General features: G+C 42.7%; 1 protein-coding gene across 1 annotated transcript in view; it reads left to right on the top strand.

Moving 5' to 3' along the window:
* Window positions 1–21,915, top strand: part of TMEM178A (transmembrane protein 178A) — a 518,003-nt gene that overhangs the window by 282,908 nt on the left and 213,180 nt on the right. The window contains exon 2 of the mRNA XM_069606873.1: window positions 6,470–6,583. Coding sequence (XP_069462974.1) covers window positions 6,470–6,583 — 114 coding nt within the window. The remainder of the gene's footprint in view (window positions 1–6,469; window positions 6,584–21,915) is intronic.

The raw sequence follows: 21,915 nt of genomic DNA, 5'->3' as shown, positions 1-21,915 counted from the left end.
TGGTCCATGCAAAGCCAGGTTCCCTTTAAAAAAAGGCAAGTAAAACCCCAGATTTCCGGCTAGGTTGCTAAATGTGCTAATGGGTGGATATGCACATCCCCGTGACTATTAACGCTTAAGTACAGGTCTAGGCATTGCAAGTACAATAGTGGTTGTCGTATGGCATCTTTTTTGAAAGTTTAATACATATTTACAATAAGGTGCACAGATAACAAGGAAACAGTAAGAAAAAATCACAATCAACAGCTTATTTATACAGTTTATAGGTTCCAGTCTCTACAAACATGACCCTTATAGTTGATTAATTGATTAAACGGCTGTAACAAAAGAAGTTCATGAAAGAGTTCATTTTCAATGGCAATGTAGCTGTCCCACCATATGATTCATGCGTGTTCCACCCAAAACTATGTTTTCCAATGTAACTAGAGAGAGGGCATGCAGAGGGACAAAGGGGGGGGACAAGGAGGGTGAAGGGTTGCAGATTTCATTAATAATTGCATACACATGTAGGAATAAAGAAATACAAATTGCAATAGTTCATTACAAATTTCAGCAAAAGCAGTAAAAGACAAAATCCATGCAACCACCAAGTAGATCATCACTCCACAGACGAAATGACCCAAGTTAATTCTAGGAAACCATCATTGTGAAATTTTAATGACATCAAATTACTAAACAATAACTTCAAAAGTATAGTAAAAAGAAATATACTATAATTACATTTCATAGAGATGCATCGAACAGCATATTACGCCATAATATGCCAATCATTCCAATGTCCAATCTTAAAGAGAGCCTCTCAAAAGGGAGTTCAGGGGGTTTCGTATTTCGCTGGTGTTCCTAGAGAGAGAGTCCTCTAGTGGAGCCCATTTGTGTTCAAATGGAAGAAGATCCACTGTTGAGTGGGCCGATCTCATTCAAACCTATGTGGGAACACACCATGATCTATGTTAAAATATCATATCCCATGATAGTGAGTTGGAAAAGCGCAAAGTAGACCACTTCGTAGAGCGGAAATGTTGTATAGTCAGAAATAGCACTATTGTATGCACAAGATAATCGCTAACTATTTTGGTTTCAATTATACACAGGAATTTTACTTCTCTTTGGTTGCACGTCTTCCGGGAATACGAGTACAGTCAAACTGCTGTGAACTGCGCAAAATATTAAAGGGCAAGTTGTAATGACGGGATGCACAGAGAGTGAAATATAACTGCATATGCGTTCTGAGTAAAAGGGAGACATACAGGAACCCTTGCAATTTGATTATTAAAGAACAAATGTTCAGCAAAAAGGAAGGTAAGCAATTTAAAAAGGCTGTAATGGAAGAAGAACGGCACAGTTAGAAGAAGGCAAAACTTTTCTATTTTATGTTTTTGATATATTATTACTTTATTTTGTAGGGTTGTGCTAGAAAAAGTCAATGGAAATGGCTAAATATATAATTTCGAATACAGGAAAAATGCAACTCAGCATGAAGGTTATATTTATAGTTATGAGCGCACAAAAAATGAGAAATCGTGGTGGAAGTGTGCATGGTGCAGGCACGTTGATTGTCAGCAGATGACGGTTTTGGTAGAAAACACTGGAAAATTGATTCAAATAACGTAGTCGGCAAAAGCAAGGAAAACATGGTAAGTAGGTAGAAAACACAGGAAAGGGGATTGTAATATCGCTGTCGGAAAACGATGGAAAACCTTTTAAGTAAATACTTGTGCAGGTAAATGGATGTAATGTTGTTCTGTGGAAAAAGGTGAGGAGGACATGATGCGCAGTTTTGGATAATGTGATCATTTGTGTGATCTGACCATCGCAATAATGGTAGACTCAGTATTTTAGATACAGGAAGACAAGGCGTGCCCCAGGTACCCCTTTTTGACAGTGATTTGGATAGATAAAACAATCCATAAGTCCATTTTATCAACGGGTTCCTCCGAACATTATCCAATAATGATTCTTCACACAAGGGCACATTTTTTTTATTTACTCTCACACTTCCACACAACATTTCCGAACCCATGCACAATCAACAACATATGCTCACACTCAGCATTTTGCATATTACATCACCAGCACGCTGCCAGTTGATGGTGGGAGACCATACTTAATCTGTAGGGCTACAAATACGTTGTCACAGCAATGGAATTAACTTGTGCGAATATTCCCTCCCAAGCATCAACATCATTCCCAAGCCCAGCACCATTCTTGAACTAAGACTGCTTTCTACCCTTCAGTTTCCCTTTAGCATTGCCTCTAAGTGAGTTGTAAATATTTGAGGCCTTGATCTTGGAGCGCGGCGGCTTGGGATCATACTGCACGAGGCAGCTTCAGGTAGTGTGGAAAAGCAGCTTGCTCCAAAATAAAGTCCTTACTTTACTCCTCGAAAGGACTATACCTACCACTCTTATTAACAGTTCCTCCATGAAAATTGCCTTCAAACACCAATCATTCAAGTAAATGGGGCCCTTGCCTATTTTGACCCTCCTATTGTGTAATAATACATTATTCTCCCGCAATCCTGGAATAGCTAAGGTCTGACAAAGCACACCCAAAGGTACCTTAGCAAAGCACAAAGTCTTGTGATTTTGAATCTTCCCCTGATCAACCAGTAATAATTCCTCCATTCCTTCATGGAGACCAGCTGCCTCTTTTACTCATCTAACCAATAGGGCTTGAGACCATTGCAGCTCACGCTGAAAGCATCATAACATGTACATAGCTGCAAAAGCCGTAGGATATAGCTGGAAACGCTGAACGTTCACTCCACCATAGTTTGTGGGCACTTAAGCGTGTATGGGCCTTTTCTGGGCAATTCCCCAGCCCACGCACCAAGATGAAGGAAGTTTCTGGGGTATGGTCGCCCCTAATGCTATCCTGTAGGAGGAGGCATGATGTTCTAAAAATTATGATGATGCTAATTATTATATACCCTTACCCCAAATATTATTAGAAAGCGGCGGATCCGAATTGGAAAAGTTCCCATACCTCAGTTTGGATTAGATGTATTGTCTGAGGAATACACTTGGCAAAACAGATTCCCACGTACTTAAGTCAGGTCAGGGCTCACACCACGCCAACCTCTTCTACATTCTCTTGGGTGCAATGCTGCATCAAAGCCATCAGTTCCGATTTGCCCCTAGTAAGCTTATTGCCGGGAACTGAGAGAATTGAACAAAAAATTCCAATAGCTGACGAACAGAAGTACTCTGATGACTGAGGTACAATAAAATATAATCAGTTTTAATTCAGAGTCCATCAAATTAACACCCGTAATGCTTTTATGGCACCCACCCAATTCTAGTAGTGGTTCTAATGACAGTACAAATAACAATGTTGACAGAGAGCACCCCTGTCTGGTGTCTCTTATCCAATTAAAAAGAGGAAGGTTTGCCCATTGACGCACACATGTACCTTTGGGGCCATATACAATACATTGAATCATAGACCTAGCAACTGATCCAATCCCATTTCATGTCAATGATTCAATGAGAGAAGGCCATCTAGCTCTGTTGTAGGCACTTCAGGGCCAAAGAAACAAGGCTTCTGGACAACGGAGTAGCTCTCAACAAGACTTCACAAACAATTGTCGTATTGGCTGATGTCGCCCTACCCTTTACAGATCCTCAACAAGAATCAAACCTGAGTGCCAAAATCTCCACATGAATCAAAAAGATAAGACGGTATCTTTTTAGCAAAGCATTGATCCTTGCCAGGCTTTAGGTGAAAGATGAGCATCGCCTCAGAGAAAGTTCCAGTTAATGCACCCACATCCAAGAAACTTAAACATGGTTAACAACCCAGATGCCAGGGCTTTAAAGAAATAATGATGAAAATCAACTGGGTTTACTTCATCCCTTTCCACATTCCCTCAATAGCCTGTGCCACTTTTCCTAATCCGATAGGTCTCTCCAGCTGACATTGGTTTTCCCATTCATTACAGAGGGTCCCACTTTCGTCTCGCGGGTACTCGGAGCACTTTAGAATTCTGCAAATTCACAAAATATGATTGGAGCATATTGAAACCAAGATAATGGTGAGAACAAATAGACTGCCCGCTTACTCTTCTGGTTGTCTTCTCACACTGGTCTCTCCTTCATGCTGCAAACTCCCCCAGTCCTACACATCCATGTCTTTGTTTCTCTTGTGACCAAAGCTTTCTTAGTGACGGCCCCTGCCAACAGTGGTTTCATTCCCTAACAAGTGCTTAATTTGTAAAAAAAAAAAAAAAAAGAAGTGCCAGGGCCAAAATATTTTCTACCACTCCTGTGACACTGCCGGTGGGCAGTTCCCATCACTGCTGCCACCACCCATAGCTGCTCCCCACAGTGTCGAGATGTAAGGCGTTACACTGCAGCTCGCACCTGCTCATTGTGGTTGAAGGATGCACTGACTATCACCACTTCATAATTAAAGTGAGTCTGAGAAAATAAGAGCCCTGGCAAACACCCTGACAAATTAACCTACTTCTCTCTGGGTTGTATTTTCCAAATTTTCCCTCTCCTGCACGTGTTTTGTTTTCCTGTTCCAATGTCTTTATACATGCCAACATGCTTCATTCCATTCCGGAGATGGTAGTCCAGTCTTGGTTTTCACTTGGCATTCTGGAACTTGTAGTTCTGCATTTCCCCATTATAAAGCCAGGATTATAAATCCAAGAATGCAACATTAAAACAGAACTGGGTTATTAGCTCATGAATGGAATGGTACAGGTTGGCTATTAATTCTACTTCATCTCACTGACCATGATGTCGTATCTTTCGCTCTAGTCACAAGGCTGCCTTTTCCAGGCCAGGGTACCTTATTTGCCAACTTAAGTAATCCTTTGCGATTCAATACCCTTGGTCCAACGTCCCATGCTTATTAAGGCTTGCAATGCAGGCAAATAGCAGTAGTTGTTCCCCACATTCTAAGCCTTTCAAATAACTTGTTTGTAGCGACTTGCTGAATGTTGACCTGTCCTGCTGGCCATCTACGAATGTTGGTTCATGCTGTGACTGACAGCGCAGGAAAATAATGATGAGTGATTTAGTGTGAATGTTCTAAATGTGTCAATTGGGCGGCTGAGCTGGAATGCATGCGGATGGCCAGTGGCTGGTCTTTACTGTACATACTTAAGAGTAAATGGAACCTATGAACTAATGTAAATATGTGCAGTAAAGCTTACCTGGACGTCTAAACAAGAGGCTTGTTAAATGCTCAGCAGGAGGTGCAATAAAACAATATAATCAGGCACGGAGGCAATATGGAGTTGCACACTCTTATTTATTCATTTATTTTCTGAGCCCAGTTCGGCAGTAACCCTGCCCATACAGGTGACCAACAGGGTTTATACATTGATGAACAAAGACAGGGAAGAGGCGGGTGCTTTCCCTCTCATAAACATAAACATGGGACGTTACAAGGCTCACAGCTGGCCCATGCCTGGACTCCACCATCAATTCTATTTTGGTTACTACATTTTGGTGACAAGTTTCAAGTATGGGCTGTAGGTACAAGCCTCAAAAAGCAAAAGTAGCTCAAAGAGAGAGATTTTTTACTATAAGCACAACTTCTAGAAGTCACCATTGGATCAATTGTTTCTTTAGTAACGTTTGGACATTTAAGTTAGGTATTGCTCAAATTACCTAAGTACCGCTGCACGAGGTACTATATTGCCATTGGTATCTCCCTGTGGGATGTGTTTTAGGTACACGCTACTAAGTATGTAAGGTGATGAGCGCGTGTCTCATATACATTGGGTGGATGTGTTTAATTGTTAAGAGATTGTTATTTGAATATGTGTGGTGGTCCTGCATGTTTGGTGAAAGAAGCAGTTGGATAGGTCTATCATGCTGACTCCTTGAATGTTAACTATTGGTGGTTGGTTGTTTGCTTTGTTGTTCCTTTTGGGATAAGAATGTTGGTGCATGCTGTGACTGACAGCTCAAGAGAATCTTGTTTAGTGCTTAATTGTGAATGTGCTGAATGTGTCAGTTAGGGGCATGAGGATGGCTGGTGAGCTATATACTTACAATAACTGGAATCAATGAACTAATGTAAACGTGTACAACCAAACTTACCTTGGCTTTCCAACCAAGAGGCTTACATCTGGTGTGCGTTTGGACTCAACCATCAATACTCTTTTGTTTCAATGTTTTTTAATTCTGAATATTCAATGAACTAATAATAGAGAAATAAAACAAGTCTGACACCCGCTTCTTCCATGCTTTATTATAGTCTAGCGAAAAGCGTCTGTAATAGATTTTTCAGATGTTCAATGACCTTGATTTCCAGAGCAATTTATGCTTATTTTAAGCAGGCACTGCTGAGTTGCAGAGCAAAGAAGTGTCAGCTGCAGTACACTTTACCAGCAAAAACAGCTAATATGTTAAGATTATCATTACTGTAATTATCTTCTACACATTGTTCGATTTTTGTATGCGTTTGGAAATAGCTGGCTATATAATTTGTTTTTTTTTTCCCTCTACAGGAATTGCACAAAGATGCACAACAATCAAGTATCACTTCTCCCAGCCAATCCGCTTACGGAATATTCCATTCAATTTGACAAGGATGATCCAGCAGGATGAGTGGCATTTGTTACGTAAGTGTGCATGCAGCACTGCCCCCAAATCGCATGCTATTCTTTTGACTCAGTGCCCTTATTTGATCAATGGGTTCACACAGCGTGTGGATCTTTTCCAGTGTGCCCGATGGCTGAGATTGCAATAGTGCAGTGTGTTTATGTAAAGTAGAAAGAAAGTGGATCCAAATAATTCTTCTTCCAACCGGGTATCTAGAAGCACCCATGTCAGAATTTGATCCGTTTATACGCCCATTTATGAGTTATATGCTGACTCGATTGGATTGATGTGTAAAATAATAGTCTGTATTAACCTTAGAATAGGGTCCCTGTCCCTAAATATGTTATCACCAATTAGAAAATACTATGACAAATTCCCCCATTTTTTTTTTTTACCATAACTACCTGTGTATTCATTTTCCTCCATTTTCATTTCCTCGGGAAGTAGTTATCATTTAGACAAAATGAATGCACTGCCAGCCAGTACTATGACCAAGTACTATGATCAAGGGCTATTTTCCAGTGTTAGTGAGGCTGTTATTGGTAACAGCAAGCGATTCAGGACCTAGTATTCTGTGGAGTACTAAAGTGTCAAAGCTTGCTGTTCTTCATGCATGAACGGCTCAAATTGTTATAGGTCAAAATTACCTGACTGTGGTGAGGTGAAATAGTGATTGTTAAATATTACACATGTTATTGTGGTAGACTACCATACTTGTCGACTGATCGTCATGTCACCTGCCTTGTAACCCATAGACCCGGGCTGGGAGCACAAGGACACCTCACATGAGCCCAAGCACATACGAGGGCACGAGACATTCTGGATGTGTAAAACAGAATGAAAAGAGGTTTCTTACTACAGTCCCCATTAAAAGCACTGACCATTTAATATGCTCAACTGCTACATTCAATGTACGCAATTGTGTAATAACCATTTGAAAGCATACATATGTGTGTTCATAGTATGATATGGTATGATATGGCATTTATAACACGCCTATACAGAAGTGTTTCAAGGTGCGACGAGGCAAGGGAGGGGAACAAAGGGAGGACAGACAACGATCCTACTAGGCCAGGTGTCATTCACATCGCGCTACTACTTAACAACACATTGGTAACGATAAGCCTACAGAACTTTTTTTTTTTTAAATGGCTCCACCACATAGCGTGCTACACCCCCATCTCAGTTCCTATTAGGGCCTTGCAAACTAGCGGTGCTTTGGACACAACAGCTTTGGACACAACAGATGAAAAGCAATTGGAGGTACAAACTATGCTGCAAGCAGAAAGAAAGCCATGCTTTGAACAACAGGTGGATAGAGGGGCAGTGCATCTTTGCTGGTTTATTGAGGGATTCTCCTCATGCAGTACATTTAGGGAACAACAATGACTTCAAGAAGTTGTTAGGAGACTTGCCAAACACTTTGACGACAAACAGAATGTAGTGTCACAAATAATAATGAAGTTCTACATTAGGGTGCAAAAACCCCATGAACTTGGTGACAACCAACTAGTCAATGTAATACAGCTCCCCATGCTATGCGACTTAACCTATACTGAGGACCTAGTGCGTGACATGTTGATTGTGAATAGTAAGTTCATCCAAGAAAAAGACTTATCACTCGACAAAGTTAGGACAAAATGCCATCTGCAAGGATGTACTATAATTAGCTTTTTTCATTTTTGCTAATTGGAATTATGTTACTTTTCTCTCTCAGAAAGTGAACTCTGCTAAACAGGCCTCACTTTTTAATGCCCCATGCTGACATTCAGCAGCTACAATGTGACTTGGTAAAATGACAGCTACTGAGCAATATGTGCATTCCTGAAATAGCCTGCTGGAACCAAATTAACTCCAACAGGCATAGGCTGCTCTTAACAGTAGGCACCCATGATTCAAAATATATATCTGTGTTTCCCCACGGCCTGGTTGCAGAACTTTGGTTGAAAGAACCATGAAACTATATATAGCTTGACATGGTATCCTATGGGCAGATATAGTTCTAACTGTCAAAACCCATCTAATATAATGTTATTATCAACTCTTATTCACACGCTCATATAAATCTGTGATTATTGTGGTGCCTCTTTTTCACAGGCTTACATAAGTCTATAATTATTGCATTTGCTCATTTTATCAAAGCTGTGTATCTGATGTTAGGGGAGCCTTTTATACAGGGTTCTAGACTACGCCTATCATCGTATTCTTTTAACTTCTCTTTTGTACTTGTTGCTAATTCACTGATTATCATTTTATGTATGTTCAATACAAACTATTGTATACATCACATGCATTTTAATGTCTGGGGTGTGGCAAGTGTTAATAATTATATTTCGAATGGATTGTGTCCTCCCACGTATTCCTCATCTTTGGACACATGTTCCAGCTTCAGCTGCTTCGGAAAATTATTTTCGGCAGAGGGCGCTGTGATCGATGGCATTGACTCGATGTCTCTCGAAGGCCCCCGTTGAGGATGATGTCATGGAAGGCATATATAGCATGCGCACCACCAGTTGCTTCAGTTCTTTTTTTCCACTGCGATTGCGTCGAAGCAATACAGCGCGCTTCTTCTCATTGTGTGTCGTCTTTGTTAAAACTTCGACATCGAGATGTCTTCATCATCGACACTGACGACTCTGAAGTCTGGTTTTGAAAAGTGTCGGGAATGCGGATCGAAAATGTCCCTGACTAATCTGCACCAAATCTGTTTGTGGTGCCTCGGCGTGGACCATGACACCTCCGACTGCTCCAAGTGCCAGTCGATGACTGGAAAGGCCTTGAGGGAATGGAAAGGGAAGCTGAAGGTAGGCAAAGTCCCTAAAAAAATCTCCTACCCGATCTGTGAAACCTTCGACTGATGAGTCGAAAGGCGACTCTCCTCAGAGGGAGAAGGCCAAGCGGTGCAGGTCGAGGAGTGGCTCACACCACTCTTCTTAGTCCTCTAACAAATCAAAGAGAAGGCACTGTAGGTATGTTACCATATAAGAACTTACTTATGTTGGCCTTGCCAGTACAAATGCCATGCCACAGTAATAAAACAAGTCCAGACTGTCTGCACTCATGTAGGCCAATTTAGTCAAGTAATAACACTTGTCATGCTTTCTTTACCATTGAAACCCAGTAAAAAAGTCCATTCCACAGTACGAAAGTCTATATAGACCTGCAGCACCAATGCGGGGCAGTCAAGCCACATAATAACACTAATTATTTGTGCTTTACCCTTGATGCCCAGTATACAATGTCATGCCAAAAAATGAAAACGCCAATGAAGGCCAGTCTAGCAATGTAATAACACTCATCAAGCCTTATTTACACCACATATCAGTACAACATGTCATACTACAGTAACAAAACATAAGTAGACTGGCTGCACCATTTTAGGCCAATCTTACCACATAATAACACTAATAATGTGTGCTTTATTCTTGATTCCGAGTACAAAATGCCATTCCATAGTAAGAAAGTATATGCATACTGCCTGTGCTATTGTATGCTATTCTAGCCACCTTATAACACTTATCATGTTTGCTTTACCCTTGAAGCCCACTACAAACACCATGGCACACTAAGAAAGTATATCCAGACTGGCTACAGCAATGCCGGCCAGTCTAGACACATTATAACACTTATCTTGTTTGATTTACCCTTGATGCCCAGTCAAAATGTCCATGCCATAGTAAACAAGTACATTCAGAATGTTGGCCAGTCTTGCCATGTAATAAAATGTATCATGTTCGCTTTATCCTGGAAGCAAAGTAACAAATACCATGCCCCCGTAAGAAAGTACATGCATACTGGTGGTACCCATTTAGACCAGTCTAGGCACATTATAAAACTTATCATGTTTGATTTATCCTAGATGCCTAGTAAAACATGTTATGACACAGTGAGAAAATCTACCCAGACTGGCTACACCAACGAGTCCTAGACCACCATAAAGAGATATTCTCAAAGCCTTTAGGTTTGCAAAAATAATTATATGCACAAGATAACATTTCGACCGAGTGCTAACCTGTTAAATAAAAGACCAGTTTCAGAATCTGCTGCAGATGTTACTGGATGGTATGTAGAGCAAGGCTGTGTAGGCCACTCAGTGGCTCAGTCCAGTAATACTGACAATAAAACAATCCTCAGAGCAATTATGGCAGTGTGTAGATTAACCCAGCCTGACCAACTAAGTTCTTTTGGACAGCAGTTCTCTACCCAGCAAATCCAAACTGATGCTAATGTTGTGAGATGCACAAATATTGGATAGGGCAGATCCGCAGCAGGCTTGTGATTCCTGACCTCAACTATGCTGTCAGGGCACAAGGTCTCACCTCCCATATATTTATATATCTATATATTAGACCATGCCATTTCATTTGTGCACTTCTGTGACAATAGGTTTGTTTTCACCAATGTCATGTTTTGGCTATTTTTTGTATTATGTTTGAAGTACCCTCATGACAGCAGTATCACAATGTGTTTTGATATTATTCTGATGCAGATTATTGTGCCATTTGCACCACATGTTTTGGAGATTAAAAGGATATTTTAATCAATATGACCTTTTGTAACATTCTTAATAAATATTGGATTTCATACGAAACAAGTTATTGAAGTAAAATAGAATAATTTTGCTAAATTGATGCTGTATACTCCATCTACATGTTGTTGCACATTAGTTTACTCTTTTCCTCTGGCATATTGCGGGTTATGGGGATACCTACCTAGTATTGCTTTACTGACACTTCTCAGCAGCTGGCTTGTAGGTTAGCAACATGGCAGTTTCAGAGAAACATATGTACTCCTGCAAACAGCTTTTTGTAACCCTAAGTGTGAAGAAACAGGGAATGCCTTTAAGCATGGGCATCCTTGATCCAAATTATATATAAATGTGTGCTCCTATGGCCTGGTGGCAGATTAATATTTAAATATAAGCACGGTCTACTTTTGACATGCCTGCCTTTGGGAATCTATAATTATACTTTTAACACAATTTGGTTGTTTTTTTATTGTCCTTTATTATTAATGAGCTGACTGATGAAGATGTCAGACAATATATAGAGGCCAGCATCATAGCACCTGAAGGAACAAAGTTCCTGTATCCAAAGAATCATAAGAATTATGTGGGACGATGGGTCTTTTGTAATCCAAATGGACAATGTAACTACTTGACCTAGAATGTAAATGAGCACGTCAAATCAGCCGGTGAGGGGGCTGATGAAGACATGGACGCCAAAGAAGCCATTCTTCAAGCGAAAATTTCAGGATGTGGAAACAATTGAGGAGGTGGTCAAGGACTCAACCAGAGGGGGGAATGTAGGGGACCAGTTGCATGCCTCTGCAGGAAATCCCGCCCCCTACTTCGTATATGTTGGAAGCCCGAAATCGTGACGTGTTTGCGACTAGCAGTTGTGCCAATACCGCAGCGTATATTCGAAAGAAGATACCCATTGAGCAAACCTTATCGAATGTATCCCCGAAGCGAGGACAATCTGAAGGAGAAACTCCCCGAAGGAATTTGAAAAAGAGCAGAGAACGAAGTCTGTGACGTCATGAGAAGGATATGGACAACGTCTCAGAATGTTGGCTGAAGATGATGTATGGATCTTACAGAAACTAATGATGAGGTAAAGAATCGAGTGAACTTTTAAATGCGAAAAAAGATTACATGTGTACAAAGCACTGCAGAGAATCACCTGTTCAATAATTGTACAGATGCTGAAATGCAAGTAGACTAAGTCATCATAGAAGCTGACTATATGTACTGAATAGAATGCAGGCGGAGCCACCTTTGTATAGAAGCTGGACATCGGTGTCATAAACGTTAGTAAGCCAGGACCCATGAAGAAGGAAGGGAGAATTGTGTTGCTGCAAGAATAAGTTGAACCGTGGAGCTGCATGGTGAGGTTATCTGGCCTGGAGTCAAGACTGAAGCAGCCATGGTTGGTTATTCTTGAAAGGAGTGAATGTGCAAAGGATGAATCATCTCTTGTTAAGGTGCAAACAAAGAACACCAAGAGTGCCAAGTTTTATTCATTTAAGACATTTACAAACCTACAAAATGGACCAAATCGTGGTCTCCTGTCTCGTGAGCCAAGGATGTTAATAGAATTGAACTTGGAGTTCTGGAACAACGATAGTGAGTGCCCCCACTCCCATATATTCCCAGAGACAAGGATACTTTGCAAGGCCAAGTTCAAAGACAATCTTCATGGCAGAACGCATGGGCGATGAGAGACGTGGGCAAATTAGGTGGGGAGATAGTCAGGCCCTCCTCCTTGCACCTAGGTCTGGGCTTACGTACTGCTAAGTGAACCGAATGTTCAAGACATGGCGCAAACGTGCCGACCAATTGTAGAGGGCTGTATAACGAACAACCTTATAATTTGAAGACCAATTGAAAACTGTGTACTTAATGGTTTTGAAGATGACATGTTTTAGAGGTAGGCACATATTATTCACCTGACAGTGGGAAGCCAATTATAATCCTAGGTCCTATGTCATGTATACTTAGATGGTCCCCTTAAGCCTATCACAATCCCTAGTAGGTTTTCATTATTTGCCACGTAGTATGATGTCACCACTGATGTAATTTTAGTATATAATCGTGTTTTTGTGAAAAGATCACTGAGAGAAATCGATCAAACGTTTGTTGATGTTCGTTGTAGCTCCCTGTTTTAGATCATTGTTAATAAAACAGCAGTTTGCCATCTTCCTGAGTTGGTTCAGTTATTTGGACTCGGAGTTATTGTGTGAACCCATCTGCCATTCTGAGCATCAGGAGGTGGAGACAGCACACACGAGAGGACGGAGGACGCCAACTGCATGAAGACAGTTTAAGAATAACTAATTAAGCAGCTCCCTGCCCCAGTGTCAATTGGAGGGACCAACACAATGGGCGGTCCCGTCTACAGGAGCAAGTTAAACCAGCCATCTGCTATTAAGACTGGGTCTTTTTCCTTTTGATAGATACATAAAGACGGTGGCATCAGTGTACGTGGTGTTGACTACAACGGTGGATCGGTTTACTTTGGGAACACGCCTACGATACCGTGGACAGCTTAACTTTTTTGTGCTACCACGGGTTACAGAGGAACATGATCACACAGAATTTGAGAAGACCATGAAAACATGTATGTCGAATTTATTCCCCTGAAGAAGTTCTGTCATTTGTCTAATATGGTTTAAAAGAACGAAACATGTCGGGCATTAAGGTTGCTTTATTAGAAGGCAACACTATTTGAAGATTATTTAAATTAATGAGAACCTTTGTATAGGATTCGCTAAATAAGGACACGAAGGGTCTGGAGGGAGCAATTCAGAATTTGCGAGCTCTCTGTGTTGTGTATTCGACAGGTGTCTGTACAATATTGTATGTCGAAGAGAATGTGGACTAACATTGGTATGTGAGGTGTGTTAGTAGAAAGGAAGCACAATTGCACTTTGTGAGCATAGAGTTGTATGGTATGAATTTTAGGTAATGGTTTATGTGAAGTGTTTTTTATGATTATGGAATATGGATTGTTTAATACATTTTTAAATCTATTATCTTAATAAAATCATGTTTTGTAATATGCAATTTTTTAGTGGTCTTGTCTATTTTGGTTAATAAGTGCAAGTATTGTTATTCAAGAGTGTTCCTTATCCCGCCTGTGGGGCACAGCATAAAGTCAACTGGATTCCTTAGTTTGGAAGCTTGCGCAAACCCTTGTTTAGGGGGGACGGATCCCGGGGCCATTCAATAATTTTCCCCTCAATCTTTTGATTGTATACGTTTGAACCCATCCGATGCATGCACGGTACTTAAAGGCCCTAAGCTCAATAGTGTGCTGAATGTTTTCCTGTAGTACGAGAAAGGAGTATTGTTGCTGTGATTGCCTGTTTACCTACACCTTTCATTATAGAGAATAGCTCCTTTGCCGTGTTAGAGGCATTGTTTATTCTTTTGCTGACATTTTTCTTTTTTTGCACCTGTCTCTTGAGGAGAACTTTATCATCTAGATCACAGGATGTTCTCCATTTCCTTTTTTTGCTACCAGTGGTTCTATGCAATGCATTTACTTTCTGAGAGAACCATTTGTGAATGCTGCAGCCTGTGGCATGGTGTTTTTCATATGGCAATAGCGTCAACCAAGTTATGTTATCTGAATTTATTAAAGGAATGGTTTGGTCAGAAAATATTATTGTCCCTATGGTTCGGCCATGTGTTTTTCACCATAAGTCGATCGATCGTACAAACATTTCCTATGCACCTTACCCGAGTTTTCATCTCTTGAACACAAGCGAAATCAGGCAGCAGGACGTGGCCATCTTGTGATAATATTATCACTTGCCGCATCGCCCTGGGTGACCTGCGTTTGCGGCACTAAATCATATCCCCCGCCCCTGAGCCTGACATCACTAGACGCGTACCGCCCATTTCACAACGCCAAAGCACGTCCTGTGTCAACATTCTCTGCGCTTCAGCATACGTGTCCCCATGGAAACGGCAGGAAGCCTCTTTCCTCGATAAATATAAACAGACGGTTTCACAACACACAACAGCAGATTTTCTCCTCCATTGTGCTCACTGTATTTCTTTGAGTATTCTGTGACTCGTTTCTGTGCTCTGGTCAGTTACCTTCGTTGCTTGTAGCCCGGGTGAACAGATACCAGTACCACCGCTATAAATTATTTTCGTTTGTTTACCACACAATGCCAACAATAATGCCCCACCTGTACGAGCCTGAGTATTCCGAGGAGGAATTACTGGAAAGGGAAAGATTCAGAAACGATGGGGCTTCAGACGACAGTTGGGAGGACGATTCAACAGTCGCATGGACGGTGTTTCCACCTGGTGTACCTGCAATCGGTGCGCGCTAATGCCAACCGAGGAGGAGAACTGCTGCTGCCTAGAAAACTCTGGATGCTTGTCCTACATATCGCAAGGCGATCCACAGATGCAACGCGTTACCGAGCTGCCAGACTTCAAGGCAGCCTGCCTCACATGGTCCGTGTTGAGGATTTTGATGGTGGTTATGCACGAACTTCGCGCAACAGTTCGCCCTTGTAATCCAGGTAACGAGTAAGTATAGTCTGGTTGTGATGTCAGTTAGGCCACTACTATTTCATGGTTGTCTCCTATATTCTTGTTACTTTAATATATCATTGTCATATCAGTTTAGCCTTGCAATTCTCTATTAATAGTCGCATAAAAGTCGTTCAATATTGTGCAGTGTCTAGTTAGCATTTGTCCTGGCAAAAATGTCATTGACAACTAAGGTTTAATACACTTATCTTGGTCATTTAAAAACAGTTTCTATCTTTCTTTTTCACAGGTGGTACAGGCTGGTGGCCTATCGTTCATACACATGATGGCTTCATGGGAGGCTTGGACATCAAGTTCGACGAGCAATGCCCGCCTGTGTCGTTGGTGCCATTAGAGAAACTTTCGCCAGTGACAGCGGTCAGTACAGGGGATTTTTCTGTTTCAACGAACGCTTCTACTTGCAAATTAGCGGCACGGCCATGGGGGCAGCTTTTGCCCCGAGCCTTGCCATCATTTTTATGGCAGAGTTCGAAAGAAGTTTTGTACTGGATACTGAAAACCCACTGGAAAAGATACATAGATGATATAATTTTCTTGTGGGAAGGCAATTTGGATTCTCTTCTTAACTTTCAACAGTGGCTCAATTCGTGTCACCCATCTATATCATTTTCTCTTGAATCCAGTCCATCCAGTATCAACTTCTTGGACCTACAAATTAGCGAGAAGGAAGGTTCGCTGTCTTGTTCACTATACAAGAAACAGACAGATAGAAACACATTATTGCATTACACCAGTTCACACCCACGCAATCTGAGGGACAATTTACCATATGGGCAATTCCTCCGCTTGAGGAGGAACTGCACAGACAAAAACGACTTTCGCCAGCATGGATCTGAACTTAAGGAACGCCTTTTAGACCAAGGGTATCCCAGTAAACTAGTGAAGAACAACTACAAGAGAGCCTTGAATACCCCTCGGGAGGTCCTACTACAACCTAAACCCAGATCAGAGGAAGAAGTCAAGATGACTTGTGTCACCACCTTCTGCCAGGCAACCACACAAATAAAACAGGCCATCAGAAAATTCTGGCCGTTAGTCCAATTAAATCTGGAACACGAACCATTCCCCCGAATGGCTTTGAAACGCTCCAAAAATCTCAAAGAACACCTCACTAAGGCAAGATTTACCAGCGCTACCTCACGAAACACACTCTGGAATCTACGGAATCTAACTGGGCACTACCCGTGTGGCAACTGCTCCATATGCAGGTTCACCATCAAACTTAAAAGTTTTGCCATCGCAGGGAAACAGTGGGTGTTCCGTCACTTTTCTAACTGTAAAAGCCAGAACGTGATATACCTTATTGAATGCCCATGTGGACTTAAATATGTTGGCCAAACAAGCCGACCAGTGCACAAAAGAATAGTGGAACATCGCTCACGGATCAGATGTAGAACTCACACATCCCCATTAGTTGGACATTATGTGGAATACCAACATAGTCATGATGACATGAAATGGTGGGTGGTGGATATGGTCCAAGGCAACACCAACACTGCTAATACACTTAACCACAAGGAAGCCTGGTGGGTTTTCAAACTCGATACCGTGAAACACGGACTAAATGAGGCCAATGTTGTGGATTACAGACCCTAGTTTTGACATACAATGTTGATTTTGCCTGTTTGAATTCTGTTTGACAAAACATACAGGGTGTGGGTGTATGGGGCTTGGGCCTTTTGTGAGGCCACTCCACTACACGCCTGACCTACACCACTCCCTGACTCCTCTCCTCTCTCTGATTTGGATTGGTTCTTAATGTACCCCTATGCTGCTGTTGCCATGTGTCTCCCACCTTTTGTTCACTGTTACTTATTGTATGATTGAATTCATCAACATGTGTACCAACTGTGATCTGACAACGTGAGACTCCTTTGTAATCTCTAATTTCCATTACAATGTTGATTACTTCTGACACAAACCATGTTAAACTACTAGAAGCGTTTTAATTCATGATGTTTGTATTTTAAGAAAGTGGATTTTCCACTACATTGCTGTGCTGCTTGTACACACTCAGCCCCCTGACAAGTTTTTCAAATTGGGCACTCACCAGCTTCATGCACCCAGCTGAGTGCACATCTTCTTCCTGTCCTCGGCGATCCCCCTTGGCTTCATACTGGAGCTACCTCCTGCTCTACTGGCCAATTCGTGCCAGCCCTTTTAGTTCCCCCCCCTCTCTCTCTTTTTCCCCCCCTACCGCCACTTCTTTTCGGGCTCGACTCGTATGACACTATGGGCCCTGCCTCCTGGGACGCATGCGCTCGACTAGGACACTACGTTCCTATGCCATGCGCATGCGCCCGCTTACTCGGTACAGGAGCCCGCCCCTGTGCTCATGCCCTCCCAGGATCAGTGTTTCTGTTTCCGCACATGCGCGATGCCCGCTCTTACAGGACCAGTGTCTTCACACCCGCGCATGCGCAATCTCCTCTTACATTCAAGCAAATCACGCACGCTCTGGCATTTTAGCAGTGTCTCTCACTGTGCACTGCTCACTTGGGACACGGGATGCGGACCAGCACGCATCTTCAAAATCTCTTCACAGCGACGGCTTCACTCTACACGCCGTTTGGAGACGGGTAGGCACCTTACCCCTGAGGCTCCAGCACTCTCCTCTTTAATGGGGTTACTCTGCTTCCTCCCTACTGAGTCACTATGCCCCTCTTCTCCTTAATCAACCATAGCCCCTGGGACCATAGCCCTTTTCCCCTCCATGGCACGCAGATTGGACCGGGACCCTATTTCTCCTCACTGCATGCCCCCTGCCACATCTTTTCACACTGTATGGCTTCTGCATGACACACTCTGTGTACTTCAACCGGTCGGGCACCGTCCCTGCCATGTTTTTTATCTATGCGATTTGGGGAGCCCACTCTTCGGAGTTGCCCTGCATGTTATTTTCTAATCACCCATCTGGGCACGGCATCCTTCATTCGCCGTCTTGGGCATGGGAATGTATTCTCATTTTTTGTGATGGGCACTTCTTTCTGCCATCTGAATCCTTCGGTCCACACATCGTTTGAGCCACTACTTGCTCCAGTTTTCTTCCCAATCATGTTGGCATTCATATAGTAATCATTAGCAGCCCCATATTCACATCAATATTTTGGTCTGCTCCTGTTGTAGGATCTCCAGCCACACTCTGATTTCTTCTCTGGAATGATCCACTTACCTGCAAGTTCCACATCATCTGCACACCCATCCCTGGGTTTGACTGATTGACGTGCACGCCGGCTTCTGACATGACTTACAGCGTGTCTGTAGTAAATGTTGCCTTTCTGCTACCTTTCGGTGCTACATGTTCTTTGACCTGCACTGATGCAGCATAGAGAAGTTTCTGTTCTTTCTGATCCTTTTCTCTCCTGTTTTTTGTATCCCCTTGATAGGCCTTCCAGTTTTGACACATCGGGTCTCTAACTCACCCTCTGCTCGACTGGCTCCGGGCCCCCACGGAGGAACCTGCTTCTTGCAACCACGGTTCCACACAGTACCTGTGCTAATTCTGCACGGGCCCTCTCTTTGGTCACCTTGATCATTGGAGCTTCTTTTCTACAACCCCCCTCTTCTCTGTCCAAGTGGGTAGTGCCAGCCTACAGGTGCCAAATGTTCTCTCCTTTTGGCAACCTTTCCAGCTTCATGTCTCCTTCTTTTTTGAACCCTCCCCTTTTTAATACTAGTGCTTCACGTGTTCTACCATTGTTAGGCATGTACAGATTGGTGGGATGCTGGGGGTGATTTGTTCTTACCCTCTCCCCCCTTCTGATTCCTTTTCTTTGCTCTGTTTTCCCACGTAGAGCGACATCCGCAGGTCCAGATGAAGGTAGCCTTCACTGCCTGCCGAAACGTCTTATTGGACACGTAATTTCTATACGGCTAATTTTTCAAAATCAGCAGGAATATAACCACCGACGTTGACCTAGGATTGGTCTCTTGATAAACTCCCACCAGCTGATCCTCCAAGTCACCAGGAGGACCTGACCTCTGGCATTGGTTTGGAACCACACATGCCCTGGGCTCCAAACCCTAGGACTTGACATTTGCTTCTTTGGCCGTGGCCACTAATACATCAGACTCTGGTGGGGGTCGCATTTGGTTGCTTTGCCCTATCACACACAACCAGGACGTGTTGGGATTTTGCTTTTTGTTGTTTTCTTCTCTTCACTTTGTCTTTTTAACTCATTATATAGACCGTGGATTCAGTTACACATTGTGTGGATGGTTTTTTGTTTGAAAATGTTTATTTCTTGTCAAATACCAGTATGTATGTTCCATACTATTCGATGTAAATTCACTGTGCACTTTAATGATCATGGTTTCTGTTTCTGAAAGTATCATTTTTTGTAAATGCTCCTTTGGGAGATCATGTCTATTTGCTAAACAATAACTGTACCATTAATAAATAGCCACTAAGCTATCACAGTAATTTTCTCTATATATTGTCTTTTGCTCCAAGGCAGCAACACTCGATGCTCCGGGGTAGCCTGAGATATCAAATTAATTAGATATCCAGAGTATTTGGGTTCAACATTTATTGTTTCATAGGCGTACTAGTCTTAAGCCTTTTGTTCGTAGAGCACCACATGGAAAAAACAGTGTGTGTAACAAGTTAAATATTTTTGATGGGATAAGGTCAGTTCCTTGTTTGTATAACAGCATTTTCGATGCCCTTAACCTGACCTTCCCAATACATAGGGCTTTCCCTCCAGTTTACTTGTGATGTCAGTTAGGCCACTACTATTTCATGGTTGTCTCCTATATTCTCGTTACTTTAATATATCATTGTCATATCAGTTCAGTCTTGCAATTCTCTATTAATAGTCGCATAAAAGTCGTTCAATATTGTGCAGTGTCTAGTTAGCATTTGTCCTGGCAAAAATGACATTATATACAAGAATTGTCATTGAAAACTAAGGTTTAATACACTTATCTTGGTCATTTAAAAACAGTTTCTATCTTTCTTTTTCACAGGTGGTACAGGCTGGTGGCCTATCGTTCATACACATGGTGGCTTCATGGGAGGCTTGGACATCAAGTTCGACGAGCAATACCCGCCTGTGTCGTTGGTGCCATTAGAGAAACTTTCGCCAGTGACAGGTGGTCAGTACAGGGGATTTTCCCTCGCTGTGCTGCAACCAGACCTTTACAATGTGTGGTAGTTTTGTGCCATTAAATTAAGAAACCAAATAAAACACAACATATTTTTTATCAATGGTTGTTTCAGTTTTTAAGTGAATCAAGTTTGTTTCCATTCAGCAGTGTTCCGGTGCCTTGTCTGCACGCCCCAGGCCAATCCATCCCCCCTCCACTATCAAAAGCAGTTCGCACCAGTGGATGTGCGCTGGCAAGGGGTGCTGTAAAGGGTGCGAACGGCCAAGGTGCCAAACACCATGCACACTTCAAAACCTATCTGACGCCCAGGGGCCATTGTTCACATGGTCTCCTCAGACCCTGTGTCTCCATGCAGGCTCCCCTTGAAGCAGGCCGCACCCCTGCAATACACATAAGTGTGTCTCCATGCAGCAGTGTTCCGGTGCCTTGTCTGCATGCCCCAGGCCAATCCATCCCCCCTCCACTATCAGAAGCAGTTCGCACCAGTGGAATTGCGCTGGCAAGGGGTGCTGCCAGCGGCGCAAACGGCCAAGGTGCCAAACACCATGTACACTTCAAAACCTATCGTACGGCCAGGGGCCAGTGTTCACATTGCCTCCTCAGACCCCATGTCTCCATGCAGGCTCCCCTTGAAGCAGGCCGCGCCCCTGCAATACACATAAGTGTGTCTCCATTCAGCAGTGTTCCGGTGCATTGTCTGCACGCCCCAGGCCAATCCATCTCCCCTCCACTATCAAAGGCAGTTCGCACCAGTGGATGTGCGCTGGCAAGGGGTGCTGTCAGGGGTTCGAACGGCCAAGGTGCCAAACACCATGTACACTTCAAATCTATCTTTCGCGCAGGGGTCATTGTTCACATGGCCTCCTCAGACCCTGTGTCTCCAGGCAGGCTCCCCTTGAAGCAGGCCGCGCCCCTGCAACATACATAATACCACGACATATACACGTCATTCATTCACAAACACAGCTCTTTTTGTTATTCTTTATAAACCACTTGATATTTATCATGAGAACATCTTTGAGCACTGCAAGTCAACTTGTGAACTTGATACTCTGTGACCGCTTCGAGTGAACTTGTCAGTGTGCTACCTGTGAACATCTCCCTGTTCTCCTGCCACTAACTACTCTGCTTGCTGAATCTAACTGTTTGTTGGTCAAGGTAAGGGCA

The sequence above is a fragment of the Ambystoma mexicanum genome, chromosome 4p, assembly GCF_040938575.1.
Source record: "Ambystoma mexicanum isolate Mex_15411 chromosome 4p, UKY_AmexF1_1, whole genome shotgun sequence".
In the NCBI taxonomy this organism is placed as follows: Eukaryota; Metazoa; Chordata; class Amphibia; order Caudata; family Ambystomatidae; genus Ambystoma; species Ambystoma mexicanum.
The sequence above is the reverse complement of the archived record's forward strand: the minus strand, read 5'-3'. Positions and strand labels throughout refer to the sequence as shown.